This window comes from Paralichthys olivaceus, chromosome 13 (assembly GCF_024713975.1).
Source record: "Paralichthys olivaceus isolate ysfri-2021 chromosome 13, ASM2471397v2, whole genome shotgun sequence".
Lineage (NCBI taxonomy): Eukaryota > Metazoa > Chordata > Actinopteri > Pleuronectiformes > Paralichthyidae > Paralichthys > Paralichthys olivaceus.
Genome location: NC_091105.1, coordinates 5,542,109 through 5,568,212, shown reverse-complemented (window position 1 = coordinate 5,568,212; position 26,104 = coordinate 5,542,109). Strand labels below are relative to the sequence as shown.

General features: G+C 40.9%; 2 protein-coding genes across 4 annotated transcripts in view; both read right to left on the bottom strand.

Annotated features, from left to right (window-relative positions):
• Positions 1 to 12,893, bottom strand: part of myom3 (myomesin 3) — a 46,008-nt gene extending 33,115 nt beyond the window's left edge. Inside the window, exons 1-5 of one of the 3 annotated variants that reach the window (XM_069537656.1) lie at positions 12,419 to 12,893; positions 9,491 to 9,616; positions 5,323 to 5,427; positions 1,166 to 1,319; positions 416 to 573 (exon numbers count right to left, since the gene is read on the bottom strand). In XM_069537656.1, coding sequence (XP_069393757.1) covers positions 416 to 573; positions 1,166 to 1,319; positions 5,323 to 5,427; positions 9,491 to 9,597 — 524 coding nt within the window. In that variant the 5' untranslated portion in view covers positions 9,598 to 9,616; positions 12,419 to 12,893. The remainder of the gene's footprint in view (positions 1 to 415; positions 574 to 1,165; positions 1,320 to 5,322; positions 5,428 to 9,490; positions 9,617 to 12,418) is intronic. The other 2 variants (XM_069537654.1, XM_020092747.2) reach the window with 2 other exon arrangements.
• Positions 12,894 to 19,467: 6,574 nt separating this feature from the next.
• On the bottom strand, positions 19,468 to 25,850 carry ifnlr1 (interferon lambda receptor 1). The gene is made up of 7 exons (XM_020092670.2): positions 25,536 to 25,850; positions 24,574 to 24,700; positions 23,764 to 23,936; positions 23,498 to 23,682; positions 23,208 to 23,349; positions 22,164 to 22,294; positions 19,468 to 21,697 (listed from the first exon to the last, which is right to left on the bottom strand). The coding sequence occupies exons 1-7, from the start codon at positions 25,582 to 25,584 to the stop codon at positions 20,726 to 20,728; spliced, it is 1,779 nt and encodes a 592-aa protein (XP_019948229.2). The 5' UTR covers positions 25,585 to 25,850; the 3' UTR covers positions 19,468 to 20,725.
• Positions 25,851 to 26,104: the final 254 nt, after the last annotated feature.

Below are 26,104 nucleotides of genomic sequence, written 5' to 3'. Positions count from 1 at the left end.
CACAGTCTTTTCATCAGTGAGTCTCACAGCAGCTCAAGCATCAAGGTCGACAGTTTTGGCACGTAGCCTGAATTAACGCAGGTAATTTCATATTAATGCAGAGGTTGGTATTCAAGTCGTGTGGTATTGTGATGCCTGTTTGGTTTTTGCTGCTTTTTTCGATTCAGGCAGTTGCATATCCTTCACCTCATACTTCCTTCAAACTTTCATAAGTTGTAGCTTTCAATTCCCTGAAAGTTATATTTAATGTCCGTGAGACTTTGCCTCGTTTAATTTTCCCCGGTCATAAGAGAGAGATGAAAATAAAATATCACACCTGTAATATGACCCCAACAATAGAATTTAATAGAAATGTCTTAAAGGTTTCTCAGCGGGGCTATTAAAGCCAAAAGAATGGAGCGCTGCAGGGTCTTACCATGTGACCTTCGGGGGTGGACAGCCCTGGACGGTGCAGCAGAGTTTGACTGTCATGCCCTCCCAGACGCTGTGAGCTCTGAGTGGGATTAGAAAGTCTGGGACCTTCTGACTCAGACGCTCCAGGTATTTCATGTGGGCAGATGCCTTCTTCTCTGCCTGAGGGGAAGACGGATACAGGGGAGGCAAAGTTCACAAACAGTTTCTGCAGATGCTGATACATTAATTCTGTTAATAACTTAAATTATCTGAAAAACATTCCAACAAGAAGCAGCTGATTAAAACAATGACATGAAACTTTGAAGATCGAAATGACTTCTTTAACCCATTATATTAATATATTTATTTAAATCAGAATTGTTGATGACAGACAGTAGTTTAACTAATTTACAAAACAATATGGAATTTGCCAACAAAACCAAATAAAACCAAAGTGAATCCATTTGATTACATTCTGTATGCTCTGATTCTCAACCATATTAGTGAAACCTAAGATTCAGCAAGTTTTCATTCCAATAATGAATCTCCTGTGCTGCAGTGAAACCAGCCCAAACCTTTATGTTGCATGGTTGAGAACAAACTGTTACCCAGACAGTTGCAACATATTTAAGGCTGTAGCTGCCGGGGGGGTGCAGGGTGGTGGCTCAGGTCAGGGAGGATTGATTATTGTGATTGCTCAGTGAGCACCGTGCACGCTGTCGACATGGTGGCACAAAGCCAAAAATCATTTGGACCGAAACTTGATCAGTACCTGTCTGCGAAGGGCCTTTTTGTCAATCCGTGTGCGTAACACATGCTGGCAGCTGATCACGCCCAGCTCCACCTTCTCAGCCTCGTTTCCAAACATGGTCCATTTGTCTCTGTGATACTCTTCATCGGCAGCCAGCGTTTCCTTCAGGATCTCCCTGGTAAACACAGCACACATGTCAGTATGTTGAGGAATGTTTTTCTGTGTATTTGTGTTTAAAAACCTGTTTGTTTTAGCCGTAAAGATGGTGGATACAGACGGATACAGAAGTGCAAACATGCAATGCTGGAATTTCCAATATAGAAAAAGTTTTCCAGCATATTTTAAGTGTGTTCTCCTCCAGAAAACAATTTAAATTGAGGCCACAGTCACAACAACAACAACATATGTTAGAAGAGCAGAGACTGCACATATTTGTTTGGCTCCTACACATTTCACTCTGTCCGAATCTATTTACAGACAAATGTATGATATTTGGCAGTTTGTTGTTTAAGAGGCTCCGTGATGAGTTTGGTGGTTTGCTGCTCTTTTTACACCCACGTGTCATTTCACATGAGCGCCGCCCTCACACACGTTCACAGGGCTGTGAGAAGTTTTAGGAGTGGAACATCAAGCCTCGCTGCCACGGCTGCTTCACATCGCTGGGAGGAGACGCAGTGCGGGTCCTCTCACATCTCTCTTGTGATGGATGCGCACCGCTCCAGGAATCCTTCAGGTGTGGGCAGTTCAAAGCTACGCTGCATCGCCGGCTGTGTGACATCCTTGACTTCTCTTTCATCAAGTTTGTCGTCATGGAGATGGTAGACAGCTGTGATAGCCTATTCACTCAGAGGAATTCTTCTATCAAGGTGGCATTGTAAGTAGGGCAACTGTCACGGCTGCGGACTGAGGTTCAGGCCTGTTTCCTCTTTTACATTTTATCTATAGAGGCGATAAGTGAATCTGGTCTATAGTTGCTGAACCTGCACTTATAGATGTATGCACAGTATATTATGGCTGTGAATATCCACATTCTCTCATGTGCATGTGCAGTTTCCACACTCCAACTCACATGAATTTTTCCTGACTTCTAAATACAGCATTTTAACGCCTGAGGGGTGTGCATCCAGAATAGTCTTTTGATTGACGGTCCCCAGGGTTTAATTATTTGAACACGTAACACCCACCCACACACAACAAACAGACATGGTCACTGGCCCTACAATGCTCAGACAACATGAATAAACATGCAAATAATTACGTATGCATAGATGCATTTGCAGATAAGTACATGTAAACACACACTGATATTCTCAGGTTCACAGAAACACGGGTTTTGGACTTTTTCTGCCACGGGCGTGTTCAGTAAAGTAAGTGTCTGTCAGTGCTTTTAATCTGAGGGCTCAGAGATTTTAAGCCTTGAGGGGAATGAGCCGCTGGAACACATCAAGTCAGCGGGTGTGAGAGGTTTTATAGCTTAATTATTGCTCCGAATGGAAATTTTAATATTGCTTATTGGTGTGAAAAACAGCAAACCCCTCCTGCCAAGAGAAACTGGGCATGCATGAGTCAGTTGCATAATTTACATGCTACCCCTTAACCACCAGGAGGAGATAACAGAAAAATTATAATGTGAATCAGACAGTAATGCGTGATTTGAGCCTAACGCAACAACGCAGGAAGATCCAGCACGTTCATTTTCCACACAAATCAAAACAAATGTCACACTCCTTCATCCTGGAAGACTCGGGCCTTCCAGAAATAGTGAGCCAATCCTCGAGAGCCCTCAACTTCATCCTCCCGTCCGTCCTCTCTTATCCTGGTAGGAGTCGGTCACCTTCGGCATCATTAGGCTTTCAGCCTAATTTATCCATCCACTCCATATCTGTCTCACTGCTCCTCGACGGGGGAGACTTGAGAAGAATTGAGGTTTGGTGGACGAGCTGCACTTCAGGAGGAGTGGACCAGAATCTAGAGTGTAATCTCGAGGGTTTTAACAGGAGTCAAAATATAAAGGTGAGACAAAGATGATGATTTGGAGCTGAAACATGTTAGTGGACGGGATGATGAGATGCAGGCTTGCGGTGGGAGGAGATGTCATGTTGGCAGCGCCACGTTGCTGCAGCTGAGGTTCATTACTGTCAGATGTGTTTTTGTCTTTCAAGAGGGAGTGATTTCATCCTCAATGACTTCCTCCGCTTTTCTCTCTCCCTCCTCGTCCATAGTGTCATCTTCAAATGTCACTGTGACCCGTGTCAGTCCACGTATTTTCTCTTGGCAGCCACCTCCCATCCAAAGGCTCCTTTCATTGCTTTTAGAAAAATATGTTTAGTGGCGATGAAGACGTCACATCAAATCCTTTTTGAACACGAGTCCATTCAGGTTCTGGATGAATTGGAGAACAGGCACGAGGCTGTGGCTAATCCTCCGAAAATGAAAGTTGTATTGAGTCCCAGCGCAGATACTCTGTGACCCAGACAGGATGAGGTGCCACCATAGTAGTAAAGAGATTTTTGTAAAGGAAATTAAACCACAAGAGGCTTCCTGTTCCCTGTGACCTAAACATCTCCACACTGGGACTTTAAAAAAATAAAAAGATATTCGGCATCCTACTCGTAACAGCTGAGCAGTAATCCTGTCCCGAAAACATGATCATAACACACTTAGAAAGTTAAAGATGTCTCGTACATGTCATTAACAAAATCCTTTCAGATTCTGATTCAGAAGTTAAATACTTTGTTGATTGGCAGCAAATCAAGTCCAGCTTCCAGCCACATGCTGACTTTTAAAACCTTTAAACTTTGGTTAATGAAATGTAACCTGAACGTCCTGAATCATAAAATAATTCAGTCTTTGAGAGTCCTGCCTTAAAGACGAACGGTTAATACTTGTGATAAGTATTGAAACTTCGTTCACGGCTTGTCACCGATTTTTACGATCAATTAATTTACTTCTTATTTCTCACTTTAATCGTTAATCAGTTGGTCTTTGAAAGTTATTAAATGTTTCATGGTCCTTCACTCTTAACTACAACCAGAGATTATGTCTCCAAATAAATTTCATCCTGCCTAACTGTCCAAATCCAGAATCTAGTGTAAGACAATAGACACATTATCAAATGTTTTTCCTCATGGAATGACTTGAGTACTTTTCTGACCAATTCAACTCATCACCAACTAGAACCCTTCTCCAGTAAGATGTGACATCTCTTCCAGCTCCATCAATTCAAATGAACTAGTCTCTGCTGGATGACTCAGTCGAATGGTTGTGGTTTATCGGCTTCATGACATGAAAACTGCAAATGATGGGGCAGGTCCCCAGCTGGCCTTTCACTGACAGACGAGGGTGAAGAAAGAGCTCTGATTTCTGTTGTTCACTGAGACTCTCATGTTGTCAATGCAGAGAAAAGCACCAGTGAAACTTGATCCACAAAGTGAAGAGAGGATGCAGTGACGGACTGATGGAGAGGACAGATGGAGATTTGAATTCGCTCCATCTTGTCATATATTTATTGTTGTAAACCTCAGCTATTAAAAGTTTTCAAAAAAACGTTTTAATTATCTAAACTCTCTAAACTACTGTATTACTTAAGTTGCCAGCTGGGTGCTACAGCTTGTCTGTTGTATTAATTTGATTTCGCTGCAGGCTGGTGGAGAAATAATAAAGCTTTCTGCCGTCTTTATGTCCCGATGCTCTCACAGCACAAATATGTTTTAAAGACTTTTCATCTTAAACTTTTTATAAAAAACCATCAGCAACCTGTGCGTTTTGTAATTATTTGTCTTGTCTGGTATTTCATCAACTAATCAATGAATTAGCCTATAAAAACTGACCAATGTGAGCCTTTCACAGACGTCTGTGTTTTAATCAACCAATAGGAAATGTTTTATTTTACAGAATAAACAATGCAGAAAAGATTTAAAATTTTACATTTTAAAATAAAGTTTATGGTTATGTAAAATATCGAGCCTCACTGACATTGTTTGATAATGACATTTTAGAATTATTGCCATTTTTTTAATGTAGTTATGTTTCGATGCCTAAAAAAATCCATATCGGTCGGGCCCTAAATTTTATTATGTAAAAAAATAAATATTGAACCGACTCCATGATTCTATGCATTGCACTGCTGCCACATGATTGGATAGCTGCATGAACAAGCTACGTGATCGTTGCCTCACCATGTCCTGTGTCGGGGGAAGCTGTCCAGGCTCAGGATCTCCTTGACGGACATCACGTCAGCAGAGATGATGGGATAGAAGTCAGAGTAGGAGGCGTCCTCATCACTGTGACATCCGGAGAATGTTGAGGGAGGAAGAAACAAAGGCTGATTAATACAATCTTGCACATCATCCAGTGACAGAGGTGAAGGATTCGAAAAACACAAATCTTCCCTTGTCATCCTCCACAGTTATTTACTCTGTCGATGGAGGGATTTCGTGTTCTTATTAGCACGCCTGCTCGCTTGGTCATGGTTTATGGCACGTTATCCAATCTCAAGTTCATCAGACCATTATTCTGCTCCGCCACTAGAAAGCAGCAGTGACTCTCCGTCCTCAGTCTGAACGGCAGAGGAGGCCAACACGTCAGCGAGAGCCCCAGTAATGCAGGCAAACACCAGAAACACGAGCTCTGATTCATTCTCAAACTCCAGGGATTCGCTTTAAAGCTGGAATCTCTTATCTTACAAAAAGCGGCTCTAATGGATATATTCTGTCTCCTCTTCCTCTCGTGAAGGACTAGCAAGATAAACAATGACGGAGCAAAAATCAAACAAAGAAGTGAGAATCCACGAGAAACAGAGACTCTCTGAAATACGACGTCAGCGTGTATTGTTTGTCGCACTAATACTCTCTGTCAATCTTTGCGGCTCAGGGGAAAGCAAGCAAGCGCGGTTCATCGTGCGGCACAGAAGATTTATCACTGCTGAGCACAAACACTCGCATGTTGTCTGAAATATTACGATGGGATATTCAGATTCAGCTGATATTAAAAATGCTGCTTTTTGTTCTCTGCCAAGGTTGTTATGTTTTCTCCCTTGTCTGTTTGTTGTTTGTGAGCAAAATTACACAAAAACTGCCGACAGATTACCATGAAACTTGGTGGAAGGTTGTGGTAATATTCAGGGAGGAACCCATTTAAATTTGGTCCTGATCACGGAACTCTTCATCACTTTTTTTAACATTGCGAGATTTTGGACGTTTTCATCAGTAATGTCTATCACTACGACCGCTGCTAAACTCTGGAGCCCAGATTGTGAAAAGTTAGGACCCTAATCATCTGCGTCTGCTCTGTCCGTGTTCCCCTTTTTTCTGACTGGTGTAAACACACGCTCTATTGTTTGCAGGGGCTGCTGGTGCGACAGTGGTAATGAATCAAAAAGGGTTTGGGATATAATTCAATAGGTTGTTCTTGGGACAATAGCGGTTTGTAATTGTTATGGTTATAGGAGGCCATCAGCTGCAATGTTCGTTTTGAATCCACAATGTGTCTTTGTCCACTGGTGACCGAGCAGTTGGTGTTGTTGTCACTGGACAAGTGACGACAAATCAGAAACACTGCCAGCTGCTGTCTCTTTCTATTCAGACTTGGTTAGTGTCTTTATCACGACACACTGTCACGCAGACACACACAGACAGACAGTAGGAGCACGTGTAAAGCTAAAGCATGAGCTCGCCATGTACAGTGCCAACATTAAACTGAGCTGACCTTTTCAGTGCATCCCCACAAACAAGGAGTGTGTGTCGCTGATGAGGCAAAGATGTTGAAAGACAGTTTTGTAATAGAAGATGCACTTATTTAAATTATTCTATTACTCAGATGACTTATACACATTTAATTACAATCTTAGTGATATTCTGTGTTTTAAGGCTTTTCATATGTTTGTGTCTGTTCATTGGGTCTATATTTACAGAACCCTTTAGCCCAGTGTTATATTACAGTAAAACACTGGAAAAGATAAACACAGAAATTACAAGTTTGTCTGTCAGAACTGTGTATGCACCCAGGTGTGTGTTGCATGCCTACAACCACTACCTAGCCTCAGGCGTTACTTTGAACAAGCCATCTTACAATGGCAATGCAAATTGACGTTACTTCTCGTTTTCTTTTGTTTGTAAGCTGGGAGATTTCCCCATTTCACTGCACTCAGAGGACAACTTCTGCTTTTGCTGTCTTATTTTTCTTTTTTCCTTTGTTTAAGTTCCCTCTGAGTGTTTGCCGAGAGGCCCGGGCCGTTGAATAATGTAGTGTGGAGCTCGGGGCTGGGTGGCATGACCACAGATAAATACACACGAACAGAAACACTCATGGCATGCATACGAACAGGAACACGGATGAACCACGCAAGCAAAGCCTGTAGGAAGAGATTATCCTGCTACTGTGTGCAGGAGAACGGAGGTTGAGCCTTTTTGTGTTTTTTTTTATAAACAACAGGCTTCCTCAAAAATATTATTGGCGTAATCAGCAGGAGGAAACAAAAAAGAGGAAACCTGAGAGGCACTGGATGAATTATTGTAATTGTTGTGTGCATGTCAACAACTTTAAAATACCCTCGTACATGTGTGCTGACTGTGCGAACAAGGAGAAAAATAGATTTTATAAAACTGTTGTTGCTTAACTGTGGTGTTATTTAGTAGTTTTGTTTGTGAACCCACCCAGAGGCGAAGTTGTTCAGTCTAACATGAAGAAACATTGGAGTTTGCGTCCACTGAGGGCGTTCGAGGTATAAATTTCACTATGCACCTGCTCCCTCTCTCTCTCTTGCATCTTTTTTTAAACAGAAACAGATATAAGCTGTAAGATCAACTGAACCAACAGTGATAGAATACTGATGGAATGGGTCCACAGCCATTCATTTAGTGGTGGAGACCCCCCAGGTTTGCCTAATTTAATGATTCAGTGCAGCAGGGGGCTCTTGAACTGAAAGTAAATTTGACTTGAGACTATTTGAGCACACTCGGAGTGAATCATATTAGATCTCGCTGGACTCATTTGGAAGCTTTGGTGAACTTTGTGTGCAAAATTATTTTTTTTCTAACGTCACTCTGCAGCTGAACAGGTCTGCTGTGCGTGTGTATGAGAGTAAGATTATCTGAACAAGTATATCACTTCAAGGTCTGACGGTGGAAAAGTTTGATAAAAGCAAAATGTGGCAAAGTGCAATGGAGGCAGATCTAATGATAAGTCATGGTTTCTCTCCACCTATGAATGTTTGCATTGTGCTCAGTCCACTGGTCCCCAGGCTGCACTTTAGTGAATGTTATGTGTCACAGTGCTCAGAATAAGCAGCCTGCCGTTTGTTTCTCTTCAATAAATACATCATGTCATCCTTCCACTGAATAAACAAATCAGCTGTGAACAGCTTTGCATCAATTATTAAACAATGTACAAATCAACTTTATCTACTTCGTTATTTATTTAGGTGTAAATTTAGGGCAGAGTCTGTGAACACAGAAGAAGAATAAAGGATGATGTTCTCTGATGGTGAAATGTGGGTTTAACGCAAAAACAGCCTCAGTCTTAACTCAAACTATTAATCAGTTCCAAATGTTTTCTTTTAATAAATGAAGAAATGTACCTGCTGTACGAGATCATTTCAAATATTAATTGGTTTGATTCATGAGTTTTGTGGCCTCAAGCATCTGTTTCCTGATACCAGAGCAATGACTTTTCAAGATAATTTCTGATAAATGCCTCAAACCAGAGATACTGCACAGGAGAAAAACAAAAATTATTTCAACACATTTGCAGGGATTTTTTTCTTGTTTTAATTAAAATCAGGGTTAAGGGCTAAATATGAGACAAATGCCTCGTTAAGATGAACATAGTTATTTTCTCTGATGAATAATTCTGATTACAATTTCTTTTTCGTCACGAAACACAAAATCAGGTCTGTAAAAAAAGGTGAAGGGTCAGGTTGTGATCATAAGACTCCCTGTTTGTACTCACATGAGAAATGGTCTATGCTATTGGTGGTAAAAATAAATGAGCCAATGCCTTGTCCTCTTCATTTCATCACAGACAACAGATACAAATACAGGGAAATCTCCAAACTGTAGTTTCTGTGAGTCGATTAACCTGATATTGCAATATCGTGTATTTTCTTTATTCTTTACAAATCCCAGCTACAACAGATTTGACTTTATGTGATGTGACTCAAAAAAGGTGAAGCTAAAGTTTTGAAAAAATATGAAAGATAAACATTCTGTAACCGTAAAATAGCTTTTGGTTGGTTATTCTTCTGGATGCTGTTTTTAAACTATGAGTGTCCATCCTCAGAATAATCTCAGACACATTTTAGTCTCTGCTGCTGTGTCCAGCCATACTTCGGTAATTGCGTGTGTGCACCTGGAAGTGAAGGTCGTCTTCTTGATCTGGGAAGACAGATTCATACTGTGAGACATCTGGGACGACTGCTCCTCCCGCTCTCGCTGCATCACCATCCTGGTTTCCATGGTAACACCCAACCGGCACCTGCGGAGGGAGGGGAAGCTTAGCTGTGAAGGTGCAGAAGTACGTGGGAGGCAGAGTGAGACAGAGTCGGTGAGCGACAGTGGGACACTAAAGCCAGGCGTAACCACGTCATCTTAAAAGAAGTCAACAGACTCCTGTGACTGAAGCAACCCAATCTTAAATGTTTCATTTTAAGTTCAGATGAGCTGCTAAATTAACGGCCACTTTGCAGTAAAGATACCGCAGCCGAGGCAAGAGGCACAACCATTTATTTAGTGCTTTGTATTCACAAGACATCTCAGAGTTGTATTTCAAGTTCTGTTGCTGAGTGGAGGTGGTTAAGTAATGACTGTTCCACTTCGTTGGGGTGCAGAATTGTAAAATCAGTCTCCAGCCTCCTCTCCAGAGAATTATAATTGAGCCAAAGGGTCTGCTTAATATATGCAGAATGTTAACTGCACCATTTAGATACGTGATAAACAAGTGCCCCTCGAAAAATACACCAGTCTTATATGTTAAGTGTTGGGACTAGCAACCAGAGGGGGCCCATTAATAACAAGGTTTTCAATCAATATCAGACACAGTCCTGCATCAAAAAAGTGCATCTAATTTCTGCCAGCCTCCTTATTTCCATTTGCAAATGAGCGCCAAACACACCAAGTGGATTTCAAGCCAACATATTTCTTTATCACTGTGGAGAGGAAAAGTGGAAAATTCAATAATTTATATAACAAATGGTGTCCTCAGAAAATACCTCAGAAAAAACTTGGGCTTCAACTTAGTATTTTTTGAGCTGCCAATCATTTTCTCAAGTCTCCAATTAAAGAGTTGATCTATACTATACGCCTCTACATGACTCTATACTACTCTCATAGAAGAACGTTTGAAAAGCTCCAATCAGTAATTTTTTCCTGCCGCTTTTGCTTGAAAAACTAAAGTCATCCGTCATATTTCCTGCACAGAAATCTTTGTTTTTCACGTTTAGAATGTCTTTCTTCTGTTTGGGGAAAGAAAAGGTGTCCCACTATAAATGAATCTCCCCTTTGTGGGCCACCGAGGTTCTAATAATTCATCAGCTGAGGTCCGCCATGGTGCTGCCCACACCCTGCCCATCATTAATCATGTGGCTGCTCAGGGGAAGTGAATTCAGAATTTGCCCAACAAACAGAATCAGGTCACGCCTGACTGATAACTTCATTCGCTCTCTCCCAATAGCAACCACCTGTGTTGGTGTCATAAACCAGCGTAATGTGTTATTTCCACTCATCTACTTCAATTACACGGTGGAGAACAGCAGCAGAGTTAGCTAACAGGCTAGCAGGCCGGCTCATTCCCCTGCTGCGGTTTTGTGGCTCACTGTTGTGCAAGGGGAGCGGTTTGTTCAAACATTGTTAATGGAAGGTCGACCTCTGGCACATTAAAATTGATCAGTCTCCATGGGAAAGCCTGATCCTGGGGCCCTGCAGGGAGCGGAGCAAAAGCAAAGTTGTACACATAGAGCAGCTTTCAGTCTCTGGGGTGAAATGAGAGCTCGGTATAATGGTGATATTAAAAAAAAAAAACAGTGTTAACAGGTGAAAAAGGAGAAGTATTTGTGTTCTGCTCATTGAAAGGGAAAGCTTGAGTGTCACTGCTGAAAAGCATCATGAAGTGGATGCAAAAAGTGGATTTAAGAAAAATGGACAAACTGGTTTTTCTGTAAGTGAAAAACAAAGCCAGTCAGCCTGGTTTGCGGGGACAAGGTTGCAGTGATGACAAAAGAGTAATCTCCAACATCGTTACAGCTGCAAACATGCAGGTGAACTGAACGGGTGTTGGATCAAGGTAATGCTCTTTCACAAGACCGTGATCTGACAGAGACGATGTTATGCAGTGACTGAGCCAAAAGTTAAGAGGCTGAAGCCTCGTTCAGGAGAATTTGTGAGAGAGTATCATGTTGCCGTTTCCGAGCTGCTGAAACCAAACAAACTGTCAGTTTGTCTCCGAGAACTGTCACAGAGTGGATTACTGATATGACACGAGATAGAACAAGATAACTTTTCTTTCTGGCTGAAGAAAGAATAAAGAATCGTCGGTACATTTGTTTGTGGGCTTCCTGTAGATTTTAATTAAAACCATGAATGTAAATAAAGATGGACGATGAATCTCCACTTCTTTCCACTATTCAGAAATGAAGCCAAAATATCACCGAACTCCTATCGGGGGTGGAGCTACTGTATCAAGGTCCCGCTGATACATGCAGTGCCAGCTGTCAATCATGATGAAAATAACTAATCGAAATCAAACTTAGAAACACTTGATCATCAAATTTTATCAGATCTTTGACCTATATTGCAGCCAGACTGAGATGGTTTGGCTTCACTTTTTGGGGATCTGTCACGTCGTCCATATTTTTTATACATAGTCGATGGTTTTAAGCTAAAGTAGCATCTTCATCACTACAATCTGAAATCAGATGTGCAGTCAAAGACACGCAGTTCAAGACATCGCATTAGAATGGCCCTTGACGGGGAAAATGTTCCCCGCCCCCTCTACTTTATACCATCACAAGAGAGGAATTAAAAGTTATGTTCACTGAGGCCATCGAAAGACAAAACCATTTAGACGGTAATATAGCTGGAAAAACAAAAAAGAGACAAGAGGCATCTCTGACAATTCAAAGTCAGGATGGTAATTTACTGTATTGTGCAGATGCTCTCACATTCTGAGGTTTTATTTTTTTCATTAACATTCTCTGTTCTTTAATGTCTCAGTAACCTGGAACTGATGAAAGCCGTTCGTGCTAAATCGAACTGAAGGCTGAGTTAAGGAAATTCCACTCACGTGTTCTATAAAGACACAACTGAAGTCCTCTGCGTGACAAAGATGTGTGGGACAGAAATATCCCACTTCCTCTTCGGGCTGCCCGTCTGTCTCTGAAGAAGTTTCACCTCTGTCTTACCTGCCACAGTCTGTCGGCGTCTCCCTCACCCTGTCTCTGTCTGTGTTGATGAAGCAGTGAGGGTGACCCTGAACACAAAGTGTCCTTCAGTGCCAAGTATGTTGACACCACTGCTCTCTCATTCGTAGGTTGATAAATATAGACCAATGACAGCTCCCCATGCACACACACAAACTTAACCTTACACAATAATCTGCCCTACATGCACACACAAAAAAACCCACAACAGCCACACACCATGTGTCATCAGCTAGATCGATTTACAGACAAATCCACAGACACACGGCTAAGAGATAACACAACAGCGTCCTGTAGAGAAAGAGACAGGACTAAATGACCTGAGGAGCTGAAAAAATGTCTCCTCAATAACTGTCACAAGACGAAATAGATATTTCATCCCACTATCCCACCTGGATACAAATGGTGAAAAATGAAAAGCTGGAAAGTGACAAGACGGAGAAAGGAGAGGGGGTGGGGGACGCAGAGGGAAAAAGGAGGAGATTAACAAGGCGTCAGGATGGAAAACAAATGGAAAGGAGCAAGTCAGCTGTTAAGTCTAGTTCAGCAGACTCTCTGAGAGTGAAACTCGAACCATTTGGTTCCGCCTCATTAAAAATCTGACCCTGGACCCTGTTCTTCAAAAGCAAAAGGTTGATCATGTCAGAGGCAGCACCTGAGACTCTCCGCCTGATTCTGGTGTTAAACTCCACCGTCCATTCCTCAGTTTCTTTTGTCCTCTATTTGCTGCCCTCCATCTTTTTTACTGTGATGTCTATAAAAGTCCGACACAACAAAACCCAATAATTATTAAGAGTGATGTCAGAGAGCAACAGAAATACAGTCGGGTGCTCAAAACTAAACCCAAACTCAGATGCTTGTGAGAGCATAATTCTGGAATCGTGAATGAAGGAGGTAACAGCTGCTGTTTCATCTGCAAAGACTTGGGTCCAGTCAACATGGTCGAGAAGAAGTTTAAGTAATGATGTGTGTTGTGATCCGGACATGAAATGAGCTCTCATCAGGACTTTGGCCCCATCTATGATTGGTTCTCAGACTTCCCTGTCATGAAACTTATTCCGGTCCATTAGAACTGTGCATGTCCGTGTGATAACTTTTCACTCCCACTGAAATATTTCTCTACTTTATTTTCACTGCAAAGAAAAACTTAAATGAAGTCCAGTTTTCTATTAAAACATAATTATTGTTGTAGGTTTTTGTGTGTGTGTGTTTGTTGAGCTGAAAAGTTTTATTTTATTTATATCTGTCTGCAAGATGCCCACATTATATATTATAAGAATCTGTTGCCATGGTCCCCTGATTTTGTCTGTGTGTATTTGTGTGTCCAGTATTGTTGACTGACGGGGACTAAAAAGCACACGGGGGCTGTGAGGAAAGAAGTCATCACTCAAGGCCGCAGCATTGTATGGAAGGATGGGGGGTTATTTATAGGCTTTTAGAGGCCACACCTGCCTCTGGAATATCAGCGCACAATACAAGCTATGGTTGCCAGGCCTTCGTCTCATCATACATCAGCAGTGACTGTCGCACTAAGAATAACTCCAGGGACAAAGCAGCTGAGGTCCACCTTTATTAGTTCCTCTTGGTGTTGAAGACTCCTCCGTTTGCTAGTCCCCCAGAAACATCTCGTGTCACGTTGTCCTTTATTCCTGACAGTTCCGACAATAGAAAGGGGGTTGCTCTTGTGTTTTTCTTGAATAACATTGACATCATAGAAAGTTTCAGAAGTTTCTGAAGTACTGCTTTCTTCAGAGCTTGTGCACGTTGGTCTAGTTTAGTGCCTGATTCTCTGTGACCACAAATGCTAATCAGTTTAGTGGCACTTTCCCAGAGCACCTGATGTGCCAGGAGAAACACGCATGCGAGCCAACAAGGAATAAGTATTTACTGCACACCCAGAACAAGTCGACGTGTTTTATTAATCATTAATGCCTATTCACAATTCATGCTCGCTGTGCGGTTTTACTTGTATAAATTATGAATTCGAGCAAGTCAGTGTGACTGTATGGCAAACGTTTATTCCATGTTTCATCTGTGTTTATCATTTTTATCTGCACCCCGCTGACGCAGAGGATATCAAGCCCTTAATGTACGGGTCACTGTGGAGACCTGTCACCTGTATTTGATACCACTGTTCAGAACAGAAGATAATGTAGGTATTATATGATTCATGTATTAAAAACAGGATTTATTAGTCAGCCGATACAAATCCTCCGCTTTGAGCCTTTCACAGATATAACAGCATCAATATGTTTGCTAATCCACGCCGATATGAAAAATGTTATTTTACAGAATAAACGATGAAGAATAGATTTGAATTCATGTTTTATTTTACATAAAATACATCCAGCAACAAATATATGAAATATATAAATTTATGTAATGGAATTCTTTTCGTGACTGTCTCTGTCTCTCTCTGCATCCAGCCCACAAAATCCACAGTGGTCAACCACAGAAGATTTGTAACAGCTTCAGTGAGCTGTTTAAATTACCCTCATTATTACTCCAAATCTCTTGTTACCTTGAACTTTGGGCATTTGTGTGGGTTTTATTAATTAATAATGTACTGATAATGCCCACATATCCTATTTGTAATTACTTCTCTTTCCTCTACTCGCACCTCATGTTCATTGTTAATCTGGCATGACATGAACCAAAGGTCAGGACGTGATGTGATACTGGACGTTTTTATTATTTTAGACATTGTTTGACTTTCTTTGATTCATCATGTTATGCAAATGTACAAATTTGAGATATTTATTATCATAGCATATCCTCTGACATTTTAGTATCTCTCAAGTCTTCCCTCTTCCCTTTTGTGCCTTTGAGCAAATAGCACAGCAGCCATGGAACTCTTTTACTGACATTAAATTATGTGCAATCATGCATTGGCAGCAGTTTCTTTCTACACTGGCAGTGCTCACTGGACGCTCCTCTTGTTCGACAGCCGTCTGAACACTGGAACGATCATTGCTCCTCAGGGATTTCTCTTGGTGAAAAGGAATATTACTAAAATGTATTTTCATCCTCTCACCTAACGGTCCAGGATTGGCCTTAATGGACACAGAAGTCTCCAGGATGATCTATTATTTCCTGGTCAGCCTTGACAGCTGCTTTGGTGCCTTTTCCTAATCAAGGGCCCATTAAGAACTCATTGAAATGCAAGAGAGGAAAGAGAGGACTTTTCACTGAGGGTAGAAGGCAAAGGATGCTTGTTGTTTATTCCCTTACGTCAAGTCAAAGTGGAAAAAGAATTTACCTGTTGGCTGCGCCTCAACCTTAAAGTGAGCCAAATCAAAATGTTCTTCTCTGCGTATCCAGCATTTCTAAATCATCAATTTATATTCAGTATCACTTAAGTCTTCCAAGGTTTGGATAAATGATGATGATGTTAAGCTTTCTTTAAGATGGCCATCTGTTTGTACATTCTGAATAAGCACCTGCATCTCAATTTTATCTAGTATGTCTGGTCATGTGCTACATGATGGCGGTTATCAGAGATAAGGAAATAAGGACACCATGTAGCCACCTGCTATTCATTTGGTTGTGCAGGTTGTAAATACCTTTTTGTCAAATACACAATTTGAAGTTATGAATTTGACTACCTACCTACGTTCATGTAAAATAGCAACATGTGAGTGTCCATTGACGAAGCTGTACAGGTTGTTTTCAGTCCTCATGCACCAGCCCTTAAAAAGACTTTAGTTTTTTCAGTGTGATAGTTAGCAGATCCTTGAAAGCACTGCTTCAGTCCGGCCAAAACAAAAACGGTCATTGTTGTTGGCGATGCGAGAGCATAAGGTTCTAAAAAGAACCAACTGAACTTTCAGTAGTCACAAGTTTTCTTTTCTTGAGAGTAAACAAACGGTGATAAAGTCATTTCTTGGTGCCAAATCAAAGGGATCAGAGTACAGATTCATGATAAGACAGTCGCACACACTTTTTAGTTTAGTTTACCTTTGTGCACTTTATCATAAAAGATAAATCAAGCATAATATAAAGTGAATGTGAGCTGATAGTGTCTCAGTCATAAAACTGAGACCTATCCCTGTTCTTTAACTTCACTCTATCTCTCCATGCTGGAGCTTTGCCTTAAATATGCATTTAATATAATATATTACACTGGTGTGCTGTGAGGCAAGTCCAGGTGTGCCGTGGGATTTTTAGAAAATTGTACAATATTATTATTCCAATACTACTATACTACTACAGGACTCCAGAGTGCGACCATTTAAATCTGTGAAGTGCCACTAAAAATGTTCCTTGGTCGCACCCTTTGCAGAAAATATTATCTGGTGTGTCTCTGGTCTCACACACACACACACACAAACTAAATTGACATTCAAACAAATCAAATACAATCGTTGTCACGAGGGAATTATTAGTGTGTCACACAACGAAGACCTTGATTGACAGCCAGTGTGAATGAGAGCAACTTTAAAAAGAGAGAGAGAGAAACACAGGTAAGAATGGATGACTACAAGTGTTTTTGCGTAAATAACAATACCGGTGTGCCTTTCGATTCTGACTTGCCCTCTGGTGGACCTTGGGCATAAAAAGTTTAAGAAACCAATGTGTTAGACAACCGTAACTGCTCATAACTTGAAATAGCCTTCTGAAAGACTGCTTTCCAGTGTAGACCTCAAGGAGCCATTAAATTTTAATGTGAATCTTTCCCCATAGAAAAAAAATCAAGGGCTCGTATCAACTTTCAAGGACACATTACACCGTGTCTGTGCTTTTTTTATTCGGAGGGGGGAAAAAAAATAAAATCAATTCCTGGATCTCGAACCGGCCTTCAGCCTTTCTGGCTGTGATTGAAACGAGCATTTCCCTGTATGAGGATCGACTCAGGTTCCCTCCCTTATGCTCTCAGTAATAGAAATTACTTAAGTGGCAAAGACTCTGTCCAGCAGTACTCACTGATTCAGAGCGGACTCTCAGGCCTCAGCTGTGATTGAAATTCTGTTTGGGTGAACCCAACAGTTCTGCACAAACTGCTATTCCCCATTCAAAGTTCTTTCATGCATGTAGCACTGAAGGGTGTTTGCCCTGCTATCACCCATTTTGATTGTCTTGGGACTTTGAGATTTAAAAAAAGAGAAAAAGAAAACCCGCTGGAAGAAAAACTCCTGTCAGTGCTGTCAGCTAACTCACCTGTCTACAGACGAACCAGAGGGGAAGAGGAGGAGATGGACAGCCCTGCGCCATGTCTTCCCTTCCCTGACACACCAGAGTGTGGAAACCACTTTCACCACTAAGACACATTCTCGTCCTCACTGCAGAGTGTGGTCAGAATGACTGTCTCATAGTGAAAACACACTTTTGTTCTCTTGGTTCAATCCTTTTGGCCATTTTACATCTTGCTGGAATCTCTTGGAATTCTCTATCCCAATGTTTTTGGCTGGATTGCTGCCAATTCCTTTGTCTCTCTACCTCCCACTTCTCCTCCCACTCACAGGAGCCGTTTTCACATTGCGATATCATTGTTTTTCTGTCGGTTGCAACCATGAACTTTGCTGGTGCTGTGCCAGTTCCAGCTCTCTGCTCATGTTAGATCATCCTTTGCAATACTCACTTCTCTCTCTCCGCTCTTTTATCACCACTATTTTCACTAGGAGCTCGGAGCCTATACTCAGATGTCCATAGCATCACATTTGACTCATTCTCAAAGAGCAGAACAGAAAGATCGTGTTTATTGATGTGCTCGGTCTTTGAGGAGGGCCACAAAATGCCCGAGGGCTATAAAATATAATGTGCAACATGCTCATACTGGTTTGCACGGAACAAGATAGGAGAATTGAATAGCAGCCACCATGCAACATCCACAATAACGATAAAAAAATATGCTGCTTCTGTTGAAGATATAGAGAAATAGTAAATTCCTATAAGAGCACTCATGAGGTAACCGCCACAGCATTGCATGTTAATTTAAAATGTCATTATCTCAGCATTTACCTGTGAAAGTTGAACCTTTATTAAACTATATTACTTCTTTGCTTGATTGCAGCAGGTTTTGTGCTTGTGTGTTATGCACAATGGTATAGGATAAATGTAATTTCTATGGGGCAACCAGGTCATAAATCTGGGCTCTGACATGTTCACTGTGAAGTTTCTTGTCGATATTGTGTCATAGGATGTATTGATCCCGTTTCGCCATCATTTTTCATGTTGTATACCAGCATTTAGCTACGATTCTACCAAAATGTCTGTGATGTCTAGTCATGATTTATGACACTGCTACTTAAGTAATTCTGATTAATTCTTTCTGTTTCTGTGACTGATGTATCTGAAACTTACAAAATTGGATTTTTGTCAAGAAACCCCATGAATATTTAACTAGAATCACACTCATACCACCGCAGAGGCCCAACATCCTGAAACCCCACTTAAATGGACTAGATCCAGATTTTTTGCTGGATCTGCACCAAATTGGACACTCACAAATATCAGTCAAATAAATGTGCCTGTTTTCTTCATCAGGATACATGAATTATTCAGAGAAATCAAAGAAAAGTCTACAAATGTCATATTTCACAATGTTTTTAACATTTAAAGCAAAAAAAAAAACCTGGATCAGCACCAAAATGTAATGCCTGATATTCAATGTGCAGCTGCTATTGTAAATAAAGGAACATATTTTCTCCTTGTAATGACGTACACTGCCAAACATAATCTAAAGGTGCAGTTCACCCAAGTGATCTTTCTAATTAATAATCTGTATCAACTTTTACAAATAAAAATACATTGAATGTCTCATGAATTTCATGACCAGTCTGGTATTGTGGTATTCGTGTAACATTCAAACAAAGCTTTTATAGTTGTCAGTTCCCAACTGAAAACACTCGCAACTTTGCAACAGGCTAAATTGTACTTTGAATTCTTTGTTATATAAATATAACAACCAGAAACATTTTTTTTCCAACATTTAAGTAATTTAATTATTATATTCCACTTTAAAATGCAATGTCATGTTAGTTTTTTTGTTGTAAATATATTGAGAATGCAAGTCAACCCTTCCAACATAAACATTTAGTACAGTAGAAAGTCTTTAAATACAGAATAAAACAAACGTAATGATAATTGCATTCAGTCATTTACATTTAGCAGACGCTTCACAGCATAAAGGAACAGATACATGACACGTCTGTACTTCTGTTGTGTTCTGAACAGAGTGTGACTCACTCACACTGTTTGAACACACCTGGCATTATTACTTTACAGTGGTGTATAAGTGATTGGGTTGAGGCCATAAAAAACCAAGCTCTTATCACTATGGCTACGGCTGCACCATGACCCCACCTCATTATAAAGTTTTCCATACTATATTTTCTCTCAAAGAAAGAACAGAACACAAAAAAGAGGACAAAGTTAGTTCATAAACTTTGAGTCAAACAAAAATAAACATATTTTCATGTGACAATACTTCAGCACAATAGTACAGATTCAATAGTTTTTTGCATTTCATACATTATTTATAATACTGACATGTGTTGGTGAGTGTAAAAATTTGAATATTTTAGTTTCTAGTATATATTCAGTCCTTTTACTCCTCTTTCAAACGGCTCAACAGACACAGCAATCAGACTTGTTTTCAAATCTGAGCTGATTGCTCACACTGTAATTTTAAAGTGACCAGACTGGGTTTGTGTATTAAGGGAGGGTCATAAGTTTCTGTAATGAGTCATCATTGTGACGTTTGAAGAGTTTAGCCTGTTGTTAGTTGTACCGTTGTTATGCCTCTGTCACAAACACTGAGCACCGAAATCCAAAATGTTCCTCAGTTTTAGTCAAAGGTCATGTTTTTTGACACAACTCAGGAATTAATGCCCCATATATGATAGAGAAATGACTAATTGGATAAAAATAAAGTCACTACATTTTATAACGGTCAAAGGTCAACCTCACTCTGACATATTCTACAAAAAAGACTTTCATTCAACTCCAAAACCCAGGAACAAAACAAAAACTAGAAGGACATGACATTATGACTCAACTTGGCTGGTTCATACATACAACAATGAAAAGCAATCATCCAATGAGTTATGTTTTCACTTAAGCGCCCATCCCCTCAACTGTCTCCTCCCTCTTTTGTTATTAAGGCTGCTGCAATGAAAACATCTCCACACTTCTGACCCAATTTAAAAAACAAAAGATTATAGAGAACAGAGCTATTCTTGAATTTGTACCATCCAACTCCCCAGAACAATTTGCTTCGATCTCTCCTCGCCTCCGTCATCTCCTTCACCTTCCTCCTCCTCTTTGGGAGGAGTCCAGTTCCATTTACAGTTTGTCCGTCTGTATTCACTATTGTCTTTGGACGCAGCGTCGTGAAGGATCGCAGGCATCCAGTTTTGTTTGTAACCTGTCTCATCACAAGACGGTGTGTTCTGACATTGCGGGCTCAAATGTGGAACAGGTGCCTGAGATTGGAAATAATGGCTGTTGGCGTATGGCTGGGTTGGTGTGTTTACAATGCTGTCAACACACCCAGAGTCCCACCGCTCCATGCTCTCCAAGCTGTGCAGCGATGCCAAAAATGGTCCTTCCTCGTCAGAGTCTATGAGGGCCGATAATAAGGGTTTTCCCAATGTGTCACCTGTGCAGTTCTGTAACTGAGGAGTGAGCGAAGGCAGCACGAGCTGTCCGTTATCGTCACGCACCGTGTGCAACTGCAGAGGTATGGCGGCGTTAGTCTCACAAGCGTCCAGATCAGGTAATGGATGTACTCCATGTGACATTAGCTTTGGACCACCTTTATCACAGAGTTCTGAACTGAAAGGCAGTGGTAGGTTACAGGTCTCTGTCTCGTCGGTGGTAGCCTGCTGAACATGTTGATTCTTATCCACAGGTATGTGAGCAGCCACTGAACTGTAGATTTCTGAGGACTGGCTGCTCATTCCCAGCTGATTTGAGGTCGGACTGTGTGCTCCATTTTCCTCAGATGACCCACTGCTGCCTTGCCAGGCGAGGAAGGGCATGTCCTGGGGTGAGTAACCCCCAAACCTATCTGAAGACACATGTGGCTTCACCTGGATTGAGGGGTAAAGTTCACTTGGACAGCTGACCACCGGTGTAGAAATGATGATACGATTGTCTGAAGATTGTTTTTGATGCTTGAAGATGCCAGAAGTGGTTACCTTCTAAAAAAGACAGAAGCATGAAATCAGTGCTGGATAACAGGTTTGGTTTCAGAATGTATATTTACACTGTGGAAGCTGCATGATAAAACTTTAGCCGTACACACGACGGCTCTGCAGATCTATTAAACGTATTCGATACAGTTTACATTCACACAAAAGGACAAAGCCAACATGTGTACGTAGCATGTTCTGAGGGAAACGCCTTATCTCAACAAGACTTGAACCACAATATACGCACTTCTCATCAATTAAACCAGCATGAGTCACTGGATTCTCTGTCACTTCCCTTGAACAACATCACCACAGTGAACCGCTTGTTCAATTACTTTTCTGTTGCCGCCTCGCAGCCACACTGAACATGTGTGCAGTTATTAAAGTGCCCGAGGGCCCTGATTTTCCTGTAATGCAGCATTTCCTTGTTGTAACACAGAAACACCAAAGTACACCGAGAAGAGAATAATCTTACCAGTGACTGTGGAATGTTGGCTTTCTTTCCACCTTTCAAATAATTGCACGTCCACGTGACCGATATCACGATGACGACCACCAGAAGAGCAGCAATTGAGTAAAGCCACGGTAAAAGCATCTGTGGGTTATCTGAGGGAGAAGAGCCTTAGTGTCATGTGTCTGGGAAGAAAAGAAGCCGCTCAAGTGTGGAATCAGATAACCCCAAGCACGTTTAAAAATATATGGTTAGGAAAATTCCCTTTTCGACGAGCCTAGGCATGTTCTCAGATTATTACTGTAACATCCCTGGGACGTTGGGCTGGTACTGTGGTACTGGATGTACCAGTGTATATTACTACTTGGAAGTAATTACATGTTGGTTAACGGGAAGTATTTACAACACCTTCAGGAATGAGATCGCTGTTACTTTGAATGCATTTTGGAATTTGACATGATTGTGAACGTGTGTAATATAAAAGAATAACACCATCTTCATTTATTAGGTCAGGTTGAAGAGTTCACTCGTGGAGGGAGAACACACTGGTCATGCATGAGATCAAATTGTCCTGGATTGGCTCTTCATTACGATCACTCAAGGGTTGTTAAAATGATTTTAGAAGAATGGAGCTGAATTATAAATAGAAATATGGTAATTGTCAGTACTAGTATTTTTCCTCTTTGTAGTTTTAACTAGTGGACTTGATGTGTTGTAATGTGACAGTACATCAAAACTGTTTCCATGTAGCATAAAGTAAAGCGAGTTGTGAACGAGTATTAACAACATTCTGCCATTTTCTCCGCAGCAGGTGGGTGCTTAAAAGCTCCCCACTTAGTTAAATGTCACATACAAACAAGTGAAATGTTTTGAAAAGTTTTTGTTAAATGTTAAAAAGCTACATCTGCTTCCTTTACTTTTTTATAAATGTAGTTATGTGACATTATTACCTTTATTCATTAAAAAATGGAAATCTCGCTTGTGACTAAAACATGTAATGACATTTGATAATCAAATATTTCATGAAGTATTAATGAGCTTATCAATATATTGTGTACTTCTTCTCACCTGGTAATGTGACACAGAACAAGGCCTTCTCACTCACGGCGCGGCCATATTCAGAAAAAGGCTTGTAGAACACATGGCCGCAGTATTTTGTTCGGTTGTTCTTCAAGTTGATGACAAACCGGCCGGTGGTGTTTTCATTGACCTGGAGTCACAGTGGATTTGGTCATTTTCTTCAGGAAGTCTCAAACACTTACTGTTCAACATGTGTGTATAGACATGTAAATTAAATGATTATTGATATATTGCTCAGTTAAAAGTGAAAAAGAGGTGGGGATGAACGGATCACTCACCAGCGCAGCCCACTCTGGTTCTGTGATATGTAAGGTATATATAATCCCAACTTTGGATGGCCCATTTTTGCTCTTGCTGATGATTTCTGCCACGGAGACTCCATTTGGCCCCAAGGGCAGAGTGACGTTAACGAACAGGGAGGACACTGTTGTGTATGTGGTCAGGTTGGGTGCACCGAGAGTGGCTGCAGAGAGAAGGATGGATGAGTTAATGTCACAACAGGACACATGAGTGACATGCTTGAGTGGAAGTGAAGATATCTTACTCTCTGCTATAGGTTTGAACCTGGTGACGGTGCGGCCAAGCACGCGGCCGTTAACGAGCACCTTAGCATGGTAGTGAACGTCAGGAACCGATGGGGTTTCTGCAGTCAGGTCGCATGTCAGAGCGCTAATGTTCTGGCACTCTGGTTTTATCTGGAACTGCTCTCCATCATAACTGTAACGAGTGGAGGGAGAACTCTCTGTGATGCTGAAACCTTATCAACATAGAGGGTTCACTCACTGGTACATTTGACCCAGATGTTTATTCGTCAGGGACTTTTGAAAGAATGAACATTCCCATTAAAACAGGGAATCACAATATTTTTTCAGCTTCTCTCCTTTCTTTTGTGTGTTAAGTAGGTTTCTGTGTTTTTGTCTGTAAAGTTAAGAATACTTAAGTCATAGGGTTCGTATTATGACAGTATAATGACAATTTCTTCCTTTTGGCTGATTCGCTTGATTCCATCAGTAATGAAGATCTATTGCGCAGCAGAGTAAGTCAGTAATTTTAGGTGGGATCAAGTCAGCGTTTGGTCGTTTCATGATCATCTCCAATTTGAGATGTAAAATACAAAATCTGCCAGTTTAGAGGTAGATCCACTGCATCTGTTCTTAATATATTCCTGCAATTAATGTAAACAGACCAACTCAAAATGTTAATTATCTCATCAGCAAAACAATAAAACACATTTTTCTTTCTTAGACCCACATTGTCATATGGATTTGCACATGGAGGCACAAAGGTGGAAGATAACAATTGAAATAAAGTAGTGGTACTATTAATAATAATCACCTGTCATCTTGGTTCTTACCTCATGTACTGGACACTATAGAGCACCTTTTCCCCTGCGGAGGTCGGCTCCACAGGGTCCCAGTGGAGTATATTGTGAAAGTTCTTCGAGACAAAACGCACTTTTTCATTTCCAGTTGAAAGACAAGCTGAAAAAAAAGTTAAAACAAGCAAAATTAATGACAAAAAAATCTGACAGTTGTATAAATATGGTACATTTGTATTCTTTATGTTTTCAAGCTTGTGCCAGAAGGACAGTCTTCTGTACGGGACAGGTTTTAGTACATGTATCTCGTCTCTATCTACATGGCAGCCCAGACTCAAATCACAGCACACACTGTGACACTGTTTAAGCCCCAGCATCCACTCTCATCCCGTTTCCCCATGTCTGAAGTCATGGAGAGGCACAGTTACTCAATTTTCACACTGAAAACCAAAGTCTGAGTGAAGCGGGAGATTATGCAAGATGGACTTTGGTTCTGCTGGTGGCTGAAACTCAAGCCTGCACCCTGTCAGTCATATCTTTTCTATGGGGAGGGCTGGCGTATGGAAGATGTATAGATAAAGATTCATACATAGAACACTGTCAGGATGTAAAGCCTTATCCTCATAGCTCATGGTTTACCAATCTAGAGCATATTAGTTTTAATATTATAGCCTATGTAAGTTATTGGAAATGTGAAGGCCACAAAATTACCCAGTGAGGTGACCATTCAAAATTTGCATTTTTATAAGCAGCATAATGATATAATCAATATCACATCAGCCAGACTCTAAAATGAAATTGCATTTTTCATTGATCACTGTCATTTATAACTGAGGTCCTCATTGTGCTTCCTTCAATTTAAATGAGAGCGAATCACTCTCTGTCAAACAAATCACTCTGCTTTATCGCCTCAGTGTTATTATTTATTTCTCCCATTTAGTGTGACTGTTGGTAACCAACATCAAATCAAATATCCATATTACTTCCTGTCTACTCACCGTAGCAGAACAGCAGGAGGATGAGGACGTCCACAGACCACATCTTCATCAGGTATGTCGGCTTCTAAAAGATCCCAAAGTCTGTGCCTGTATCATCCGCTGCTGTGCTGGGTACTGTCAACTAAAGCGATATATAATAAGCTCACCCAAAGAAACGATAAAATCCTTGTCAAACAAAACCAGCGTTGATGTCAAAAACCACTTTAAAAGATTAAACTGGTTCTGAGTTGCGGCGCATTTTCTTGACTCCACTTCTTCAACCTCTCTCATGCGTCCTGAGAAAGGAGTGGCACAGGTGTGCAGGTGTACTTTGGCATATGTTATCACTTTGTTCCTGTTTTTCTGCTGCTTGTGTTCCACCCACTTGGCATTCTTTTTCCAGACTCCACTTCCCTTTTCCTCCTCCCTCCTCTCTGTCGCTCGTCTTTCAGGTTATTGCTGGTTCTATCATTTACTGGAAACAGTCAAGACTTACAGAGAGAAGACAGAAAGTGAAAGCACATGGTGACATGTCTTCAGGTGTGTACCTGCCTGGTTCACAGACCGGCTGAAACAACAGACATTTGAAA

Excerpts from the sequence above, each read along its gene's own strand:
- ifnlr1 (XM_020092670.2), bottom strand. The coding sequence starts at position 25,584 with ATGAAGATGTGGTCTGTGGACGTCCTCATCCTCCTGCTGTTCTGCTAC. Across the intron at positions 23,350-23,497 it reads AACCAGAGTGGGCTGCGCTG|GTCAATGAAAACACCACCGG; the intron begins GTGAGTGATCCG and ends CTGTGACTCCAG. Across the intron at positions 21,698-22,163 it reads CCAACATTCCACAGTCACTG|AAGGTAACCACTTCTGGCAT; the intron begins GTAAGATTATTC and ends TGTCTTTTTTAG.